Below are 10,830 nucleotides of genomic sequence, written 5' to 3'. Positions count from 1 at the left end.
AGGCTGGGGGTAGGATCAAGGGATAGGGGTGGGGATGGGGCTAGTGATGCGGTTGAGCCGGGTGGGGGGTAGCAGTAGGGATGAATGAGGTAGAGGGATGAAGTTGAGATAGGGGTGGGAGATGCTGGTTTGAGGAGACACTCCCTGATGAAGCTGATGGGCCGGGGAGCGGAGCCGGACTCTCCCTGTGACTGTGTCAGTGAGTGGGAGCCGGCAGCCAGCGCTAACCAGGGGCAGCTTAAAGGCAGGGGCACCTTCCCTTCCCCACCCCACCCCACCCCACCCCACAACCCTCCCTCAGTCCCCAGGTCCCCAGCCTGAAGCTGCATTGATCAGAATCAGAGTCTTGTCCCTCTCTCCCCGGGGGGAGCCATAAACAGCACCAATCCGGGGCTGGGTTACTAACCCTCTCCACCCTTTAGTCTCTCCTCAGCTCCAATCTGTAGAGTGAGTCAACCCTGTATTTTTCAGATAAAATAAACCATTGCACCTACCTCCTGTTTCATCCCCCGCGGGGGACATTTCAATGAGAGTCTCCGCATTTTTGCCATTGAATTGATCCATGTTCTCCCATGTGGAAGCCTCTAATGCCGCCTGCTCTCTCTCTCTCTCCACAAATATTTTGCATTCAGTTTTCTTGACGTGTGCCTTAAAGGGGTGGTACCGTTCCTTTTTCAATCGGCAGAATATATTTCCCTGCAAAGGCGGCAGGTTTGAAGTGATCGCCAGTCATTCTGTCAAGGCTGGCTTTGTCTCAGGAATGATATTATTAGGTTCCCCGAAGCCTTTGCATGTATTTAAACACAGCACTCAGCAGAGCATTTCACAATTTTGGGGGTGGAGTGCCTTCGGCCCATCGTCCCTACGCCTGCTCTCCACATGAACATTCCCTTTTTGTGTCTTTTTTTTAAAAATAATCATTCACAGAATGAAGGAATCACTGCTACACCAACATTTATTGCCCATCCCTAGTTGCCCAGAGGGCAGTAAAGTGTCATAGCGGCATGGAGATGTACAACACAGCAACAGGCCCTTCAGTCCAACTCATCTATGCCTACTCGATATTCTATATTAATCTAGTCCCACTTGCCAGCACTTGGCTCATATCCCTCTGAACCCTTCCTATTCATATACCCATCCAGATGACTTTTAAATGTTGTAATTGTCCCAGTCTCCACCACTTCATCTGGCAGCTCTTTCTATACTTGCATCTAAAAGTTGCCCCTTAGGTCCCTTCAACATCTTTCCCCTCTCACCTTAAAACTATGACCTCAGTAGGGTAAAGACCTGGATTATTCACCCTGTCCATGCTCCTCATGGTTTTATGTATTTCTGTAAGGTCACCCCTCAGCTCCAGGGAAAGAAGCCCCAGTCTATTCAGCTTCTTCCTATAACTCAAACTCTCCAGTCCCAGCAACATCCCTGTAAATCCTTTCTGCCCCATAAAAGGTTCACGGCACCTTTAGTGGGAAGACCAGAACATGGCTGTCTGGAGTCATATGTAGGCCAAGCCACATAAGGATGATAGATTTCCTTCCCTAAATGACATTAATGAACCAGATGGGATTTTCCCCCAACAACTAACAATGGTTTCACTGTCATTATTAGATTCTCAGTTGCATTCAAAATTTACCATCTGCCACAACATTTCACCCTGCTAAACTCTTCCAAAGTGCTTTCTCTTCTAACAGTGAGTCTACTCTCACCAGCATTCTGCAGCCACTGCCTATAGCTGGGCTATTTTGATGAAGAATCCCTGGACTGGGAATGGTAACTCTGCTTTCTTCCCACAAGGGAATTACATACAGGTTCCTGTTCTCACGCACACACACTGCAAACTAAATGCCGGTATCTTCACTTTGACAGTTTCATCATGATCTTCTCTGTCTGACTTGCATCTGGTGGAACTGGTGTCGATCAGGCCCTGTCTGCCTTGTAGAGCCCAGTGCAGCTAAGCTCTTCACTCACACGTAGGCTGTCCTCCAGCTCAATGTCCTCAGCTTTCTCCTCTGAGAACTCTTCCATTCCTCTCAGCATATAACATATTGCATCATTGCCTGCTCTGTGCAGTACACAGCAAGTTAGGATATTGTGGCACACTCTGTCTGGACTCGACTGGAATGCCCCACTGCCCCAAACCCAGACTCCAAGCTCTGAATTGGACCTTTAGCAGCCGCATCATCTGTTTCACCCAGTCCAGCATGAGATAGGGTTAGGATTAGGGTTTGGGTTCAGTTTAGAGTTAGGTTAAGGTTAATGTTACGGTTAGGGTTAGGTTTAATATTAGGATTACAGTTAAAGTTAGAGTTAGGTTTAGGATTAGGGTTAAATTTAGGGTTAGTGTTAGGGTTAGGGTTATAGTTAGGGTTCGGGTTAGAGTTAAGGTTAGGGTTAGGTTTAGTATTAGGATTGCAGTTAGGGTTAGAGTTAGGTTTAGTATTAGGGTTAAATTTAGTTTTAGAGTCAAGGTCAGTGTTAGGGTTAGTGTTAGGGTTAGGATTACAGGTAGGGTTAATTTTAAAGTCAGGTTTAGGGTTAGGTTAAAGTTAGTGTTAGGGTTATAGTGAAGATTAGAGTTATGTTAGGTTTAGTGTTAGGGTTGCAGGTAGTGTTAGAGTTAGAATTAGGGTTAGGGTTAAAGTTAGCGTTAGAGTTATAGTTAGGGCTAAAGTTAGGGTTAGAGTTAGGTTTAGGGTTTGGGTTAAAGTTAGGGTTAGTATTATAGTTAGGGTTATAGTGAGGGTTAGAGTTAGAGTTAGGTTTAGTGTTAGTGTTGCAGGTAGGGTTAGAGTTAAAGTTAGGATTCGGGTTAGTGTTAGGGTTATGTTTAGTCTTAGCGTTAGGGTTACAGGTAGGGTCAGAGTTAGGGTTAGGGTTAAAGTTAGGGTAAGAGTTAGGGTTAGGGATGCAGCAATAGGTTAGGGTTAAGGTTAGAGTCAGGCTTAGAAATGCAGCACGTGCACCAACCTGGTGAAGAAGCCACAATGGCTGGGTGACATTACCTTCAAGAGGAAGTCTCTGCTGCACTCCAACCCCCTCCCATCCCACACCCACCTCAACCATTTCACGTTTGATTGCTTTCTCTAGAGTTATACTTACACGTACCATGATGCTGCAAGGTTCCTCTGGTCCTGCTACACCCTTGGGTGCTTTCCAAATGATGAGCACCTCTTTTTAAGTGAATGGATATCCAGCACATTACAAATTGCCTCCATCTGTCCCTCCTGACACTTGAACCCTAACAGTCCACCTTAATAACACCCACCACTTTCAGAGGTAGAATTTGAACTCAGTTATAATCTGGAATGAGAGTTAAAACCACTGTTGATTGTTGGAAACAACCATCTGTTTCACTAATGCTCTTTAAGGAAGAAAACTGCCATTCTTATCTGGTCTGGCTGACATGTGACTCCAGACCCATAGTGATGTGGTTGACTAATCTGGGTAATTGGTGATGGACAATAAATACTGACCGAGCCTGCAATGCCCACCTCCCATAAATGAATAAAATGAATTTTAAAAAAATCAGGGCCTGCTGTTCGTTCCCATGTGTCCAGTTGGGAAAACTGGCATTTGAGTTTCAACAGGACTAGCCTTGGTGCCCCTGTCACCATGACAACCAGGTCTTATGGCCTTGTCACTTCAAGGCGGGCAGTCCATTTCTCTATGTTATTTGAACTGAAAGAGAAAGCTTAGACATAACCATGTTTTAAATTCTCACAATTGTAACAGTATATGCAATTTGAGAGAGCATTTACACAATGATGCAGTCATTTGTTCTCTCACATTTCATGGATTTTTAATCTAAAAACAAAGAAGAGTATGAGCTGCAGGGAGAGGCTGAACAGGTTGGGGCTGTTTTCCCTGGAGTACTGAGGCTGAGGGGTGACCTTATAGAAGTTTATAAAATCATGAGAGGCATTGATAGGGTAAATGGACAAGATCTTTTCTCTGGGGGGGAGTTCAGAAGTAGAGGGGATAGGTTTAGGGTGAGAGGGGAAAGATTTAAAAGGGACCGAAGGGTCAATTTTTCCACGCAGAGGGTGGTGCGTGTATGGAATGAACTACCAGAGGGAGTGGGGGAGGCTGGTACAATTGCAACATTTAAAAGGCACCTGGATGAGTATATGAATAGGAAGGATTTAGAGGGATATGGGTCAAGTACTGGAAAATGGGATTAGATTAGGTTAGGATATCAGGTCGGCATAAACAAATTGGACCAAAGTGTCTAATTCCATGCTGTACATCTCTATGACTCTATGAGTCTATAACTGAAGGTCAATAAGTGACCACATCCTCAAAACAACCTCAATAGTCATTTTCCATCTTGTGATTTAATTTTCTCTTTCCCATAATATCCACTTAATTTATATTGTGTCTCTCTAAGTTTCTCGTCAATGGTAACCCCCTGTCCACATCCAAGGAATTACCATTGACCAGAAACTCAACTGTCTAGATTAGAGTGATGCTGGAAAAGCACAGTAGGTCAGGTAGCATCCGAGGAGCAGGAAAATCGGCGTTTCAGGTAAAAGCTTGTCCCTGATGAAGGGCTTTTGCCCGAAACATCGATCTTCCTGCTCCTTGGATGCTGCCTGACCTGCTGTGCTTTTCCAGCATCACTCTAATCTAGACTCTGGTTTCCAACATCTGCAGTCAACTCAACTGGACTCATCATATAAACACAGTGGCTACAAGAGCAGGTCAGAGGCTAGGGATACTGACAAGAGTAATTCACTTCCTAACTCTCCAAAGCCAGTCTATCATCTATAAGGCACAGGTCTGGAGGGTAATGGAATATTCCCCACTTTTGGATGAATGCAGCTCCAACAACACTCAAGAAGCTTGACACCATCCAGCACAAAGAAGCCATATCCACGAACATCCATCCCCTGCACCACTGACACAAAACAGCAGTTTGTACAACCTACAAGATGTGCTGTAGAATTTCACCAAAGATCCTTAGGTTGCACCTTCTAATACTTTCATCTTAGAAAGACAAGGACAGGAGATACATGGGAACACTACCATCTGCAAGTTCCCCCCTGAGCCACTCACCATCCTGACTTAGAAATATATTGCCATTCCTTCACTGTCACTGGGACAAAATCCTGGAATTCCTTCCCTAAGGGCATTATAGGTCTACCACATGGACTTCAACAGTTCGAAAAGGCAGCTCACCACCAACTTCTCGAGGGTAACTAGGGATGGGCAATAAATACCAGCCATCCAATAATACCCATGTTCCACAAGTGAATAAAAAACAACCCTTTACCCTCCAGTTCCCAAGAGTGAATCCAATCATACAGACTTTTTCACTTTGCCTGATTCTAGTTGTAGTTGTAACGAAATAGCTGAACTCTTTTCCTGAGCATTCATAACAATCTGAAACAATAACTTGAAAAAATATTGCATAGTTGCTGGTAATTTGAAAGGCCAATATCCTGTTTTACTTTGCATTTGAAAACAAGAAAATCTTTGTCTTGTCTCCAGCCAGTAAATATCTTGAGCTAGCAATTCCACCTTAATTCTGTCAAGTAACTAAAATACAAGCTTCAATAAAAATAAACAAAGGTTTCTTCCATATGTCGTGGAATTGTGATTATGGTATAGAACCTGCAAGCTGATGGTCAAGAGTTCAAATACCACATGGTACTTTTCAAACTAAATTCAATAAATCTAGCAATTTGCAAGTTAACCTGTTACTTGATGATGGCGGCAGAGAGAATGAGGAGCATTGTAATCGTCACAGAGAATTTCTGTGTGGTTTTGATTAGGGTCGTTTCAGTGCAAAAATCTGATCAGAGAAACGAGAACAGTAGAAATGATGGACAAAAATTTGGAAGGTTAATAGCAACTTTGATGGTTTTGTTCAGGGAGGTGGGAGAAAAGGAGGTTGGAGTAAGAGCAGTAATAATTTACAAGGAGAGAAGAGGGGAATGGGGAGGATTTTTTTGAGGAGAGAGATCACGAAGGCAAACAATTTCCAAGGTCGGTCAGCATTGCATATTGACATCTTAGTGGAAAGAGGGATAAGAAGCTGATGTTCACGGATAAGACAAGGCCCATGAGGAACTAGGAGACAAGCTCATTGCTGGCTATGTTAAGCAGAATATTTGAAGCAGGTTAGTTTATGTCAATGAATTCCCCTCTCCCCTTGTTCTTTCCACAAATTTATCTTTTTCTCCAGTGTAATTACATTGTTACCGGGATTGATGACTGATGTTATTGAAGACTCTTACCACTGATACCTTTCATTGGTAGGCCTACCCGACCCTCCGGGCTGATGGTAAGTCTCTTATCTTCAAACTTCACCTTGGTCTCAAACCACTCATTCTGAATTTTCTCCTAGTTTTGTTACCTCCTGATGTTAGACTTCACTTGCCTCTCTTTTCTCATATGGCACTCATGCCCCACATCGAGCTTGTTCAATAAAAAGAATCTTCCTTTTTTTCTCTGCGGAGTCTTTCCACCAAATACCTCCTTATTCTCAGGGGTTTCGACTCATTTCACGCCCTCTTTACGTTTACTGCCTTGCTGTCCTCCTTTGGTGCTTTTCTCTTACCCTTGACTTTGCTGAACATTGGGAGCTCCAGAAAGGTATGAGGAAATGGCTGGGAAATGGCACCAAGCCATCCTCACTGGAAAGGTGGCACAAATGATGGGCTGAATAACCTCTTTATGCTCTATTTAACTTTACAACAATTTTGTGAAACATTGTGGATGAGAGTTAACAGTGGGTGCTCTCTACATGAAAGATGCACGGTGGCTCAGTGGTTAGCACTGCTGCCTCACAGCGCCAGGGATTCGAGTTCAATTCCTGCCTCGGGCAACTGTCTGCGTGGGTTTCCTCTGGGTGCTCCGGTTTCCTCCCACAGTCCAAAGATGTGCAGGTCAGGTGAATTGGTCATGCTAAATTGCCCATAGTGTGAGGTGCATTAGTCAAGGGTAAATGTAGGGGAATAGGTCTGGGTGGGTTGTTCTTTGGAGGGTAGGTGTTGACTTGTTGGGCCGAAGGGCCTGTTTCCACACTGTAGGGAATCTAAACTAATCAAAAGTTTTGATATAATGCTGAAAACAGGAGGCAATATTATGTGCTCTCTCTCTATGCCCACCATCTCAATCACAGACAGGGCCATTTGTGACCAGTTCCTTGAATCACCCACTTCCTTTTCTGACCATCCTTGGGATAATCTGTTGCCAAATATCACTTCCTCTTTGTGGATGGCTCTGCGTTGCTGCTGCATTCAGGTTATTGATGCAGTCCAGGGACCAATCTCCGTACCAGATTCTACATCAACCTGCTCAGAATCCTGCCTCCCAAGCCTTAGAAAGAGAATCAGCAAGACCCCATCCTTTCTCAAGGCCGGCTGAGAACGGCATCAGTAGGAGACTTTGGGAGGTCAGTGCAAGTGAGAGAAATGTTAATTGATTAATAATGATAGAAAGGGACATAAGGAGTCTTTGTGGTGCAGTGATAGTTTCCCTGCCTTTGAAGCATGAGGCCTGGAGTCAAGTCCCATCTCCTTCAGCAAAGTGTAATATAATTTCTGAGTAGGTTGATTAGAAAATATCTGGAAAGGGACACAAGGTTTGGGAGAGTGTGCAGGACAATGGTTACAGCCTATTATGCCTATGAATATTCTATATTGTCAGTGGTACTTGGTGAGGAGAGCCAGATGGAATTAGGACATAATTCTTTTTGAAATCTCCTCTCCAACCCAACGCAAATCCTACTCCTTCAAATCATACAAATACAATCACACTCAATCATCGTTCATCATTTATATAAATAATTTCATGTGAGTATAAGTGGTATAGTTAGTAATTTTGCAGATGACACCAAAATTGGAGGTGTAGTGGATAGCAAAGAGGGAAACCTCAGATTACAACGCGATCTTGATCAGATGGGCCAATGGGCTGAGAAGTGGCAGATGGAGTTTAATTCAGATAAATGTGAGGTGCTGCATTTTGGGAAAGCAAATCCTAGCAGGACTTTTCCACTTAATGGTAAGGTCCTGGGGGGTGTTGCTGAACAAAGTGACCTTTGAGTGCAGGTTCATAGTTCCTTGAAATTGGAGTCGCAGGTAGATAGGATAGTGAAGAAGGCGTTTGGTATGCTTTCCATTATTGGTCAGAGTTCGGGAGTTGGGAGGTCATGTTGCAGCTGTACAGGATGTTGATTAGGCCAATTTTGGAATATTGCGTGCAATTCTGGTCTCCTTCCTATTGGAAGGATGTTCTGAAAGTTGAAAGGGTTCAGAAAAGATTTACAAGGGTGTTGCCAGGGTTGGAGGATTTGAGCTGTAGGGAGAGGATGTATAGGCTGGGGCTGTTTTCTCTGGAGTTTCAGAGGCTGAGGGGTGACCTTATAGAAGTTTATAAAATCATGAGGGGCATGGGTAGGATAAATAGACAAAGTCTTTTCCCTGGGTTGGGGGAGTCTAGAACTAGAGGGCATAGGTTTAGGGTGAGAGGAGAAAGATATAAAAGAGACCTAAGGGGCAACCTTTTCACACAGAGGGTGGTACGTGTATGGAATGAGCTGCCAGAGGAAGTGGTGGAGGCTGGTACAATTGCAACATTTAAGAGGCAGTTGGATGGGTATATGAATAGGAAGGGTTTGGAGGGATATGTGTCGGATGCTGTCAAATAGGACTGGATTGGCTTGGGATATCTGGTCGGCCTGGACGAGTTGGACCAAAGGATGTGTTTCCATGCTGTACATCTCTATGGCTCTATGACTCTAATCACATTTAAGACAGTCAAAAGACAGACAGTTTAACACATATTGTATGGGTGGAAAAGAACATAAATAAGGTAACAAATTTCCAAAGATCAACAGTTCAGACCACAAGCTGGAAAGTTATTTTTTTTCACAGTCTTTTTGATTTTAAAAATGATGACATGTGTTGTCTGTAGGTTGATAGTCATTCTTTAATTCAATGGTTGATCTCCTTAACACAAAAGTTTCTGGTGTTGTTCAGTCTCAAATTCTTCCTTCAACATCCTTCAAAAGGCAACACTGTATTGCACTGTTCAACAATAGGCAGCACTTTCTTTTTAAGTTGCAAAACATTCCTGGAATTTCACATCCAGCAGTCCAACCTGCATTTCACTTCAGAGTCCAGAAAACAGAAAATATGTGGCCTCTTACACAATAGAGATTTAGTGAGTTGAAAGGCACTCACAGTTTTACATCTCACCCAATGCCCATTGGCAACTCCATAACAGGATGAGGAAATGGCAGGAGAATGGCATTAAACCGTGATTCTCACTGGAGAGCTGGCACAGACAAAACGGGCCAAATAGCCTCATTCTGCTTCATTAACTCTACCACGATTCAATAAAACATTGTGGATGAGAGCCCAAAGTAAGTGTTATTTTTATGAAGTATGCTTAGCAAATGCTGAAAATGATAAGCAATATTTTCAGATAGTGTCACTTTTAAGGAAGATGACATTCTTTCTCCCCCTTTGTTGATTTTTGCTTTGTTTTAGAAACTTTGGGCCTGAAATTGGTCACATGAAATTGCCAGCTTCATAGAACAGTGGAAAAGCCATTCTGCCCATCCAGGCTGGTGCACCATTCAATACTACCAAAGCTGAACAAACCCTTCAATGTGTTTAGCCCAACATATTTCCTTAACTATGTCCACCAGTCTGCCTGATTTTGCGACAGAAATCCAGTGTGGAGTTGAATATTAGCATTTGATTCATTGTCAGCCGCTCCCAATCGTCTTTGTTTCATAACGAAACAATTAATTGGAAGGTTGGTTCAATGCTCCCTCTGCTGGCCAAAGTTAAAAATCACACAACACCAGGTTATGATCAAACAGGTTTATTTGGAAGCACTAGCTTTCGGAGTGCTGCTTCTTCATCAGGTGATTGTGGAGCAGGACCATAACACACAGCATTTATAGTAAAAGATTACAGTGTCATGCAACTGAAATGATATATTGAAGAAACATAGATTGCTGTTAAGTCTTTCATCTTTGAGAATGGGTTGCAGGTTTCGGTTCACTTATATGTAAATTCCAGAACTTCTTAAGTCACATTTTTGAGGTTACTTAGAGCTTTATAAAAAAAGTGACATCTCAGCTTAGACAATGCATTAAAGGTCTGTCTGTATCCCAGTCTTGAGTCAGACTGGTTCTATTTCCAAAGTGGGAATTTATAAAATATGACATGGATTGACTGCCTGCTGGCAGCATTGACAGTAGGAAAAGGTTGGCAGTGCCTTCGTGAGGTTTCCTTTAGGGGAATCTCCTGGAACAGTCCAATCTTGTCCGGGGTGGACCCAGCTGCCTGGAGATCAGCCCATCCAGCCTTCCTCCTCCAATCACTAACACACACAAATTGTCCACCATCATCTGCGCTGCCAACAATAGGAAGACACAAGGTAGAATTTAAAATGATCCGAAATATTTGGCAGTAAATTATAGCAAGAACGGGAGTAAACACAAAATCATGTTCCTTGTTGTAATGGGAGAGATTGCTGGAGGCAGGTATTTGTCAGAAGGTGACTTCACAGGCTCCCCAGATCAAACTGACAGTGAATGATCCACACCAAACTCACTTCCAGTCATGGGCTGCATTGTGAAGCAGGCTGTTGATGGTGGGGATGTGCGGCTTAGCTTATGTGTGTGTGTCTGTGAGAGAAAGAGAGCGTGTGTGCGTGTGAGAGAGAGAGAGAGTCTGTGCATGTGTGAGAGAGATCGTGTGCCTGTGAGAGAGTGTGTGCATGTGTGAGACAGACTGTGTGTCTGTGAGTGTGAGTGTGTATGTGTGTGTGTGAGAGAGAGAGAGTATGTGTGTGAGAGAGAACGTGTGA

At 43.6% G+C, this 10,830-nt stretch overlaps 1 protein-coding gene across 8 annotated transcripts in view; it reads right to left on the bottom strand.

Moving 5' to 3' along the window:
- The window catches only part of ano5a (anoctamin 5a), a 201,600-nt gene extending 200,845 nt beyond the window's left edge, over positions 1–755 (bottom strand). For 2 of the 8 annotated variants that reach the window (XR_006313884.1, XM_043705403.1), the window contains exon 1: positions 495–755. Coding sequence is in view for 5 of the 8 variants with exons in the window: in XM_043705403.1 (XP_043561338.1) it covers positions 495–564 (70 nt within the window). In the remaining 3 variants the exon portion in view is untranslated. The remainder of the gene's footprint in view (positions 1–494) is intronic. The other 6 variants (XM_043705405.1, XM_043705404.1, XM_043705406.1 and 3 more) reach the window with 6 other exon arrangements.
- Positions 756–10,830: the final 10,075 nt, after the last annotated feature.

Source organism: Chiloscyllium plagiosum, chromosome 16 (assembly GCF_004010195.1).
Source record: "Chiloscyllium plagiosum isolate BGI_BamShark_2017 chromosome 16, ASM401019v2, whole genome shotgun sequence".
NCBI lineage: Eukaryota > Metazoa > Chordata > Chondrichthyes > Orectolobiformes > Hemiscylliidae > Chiloscyllium > Chiloscyllium plagiosum.
The sequence above is the reverse complement of the archived record's forward strand: the minus strand, read 5'-3'. Positions and strand labels throughout refer to the sequence as shown.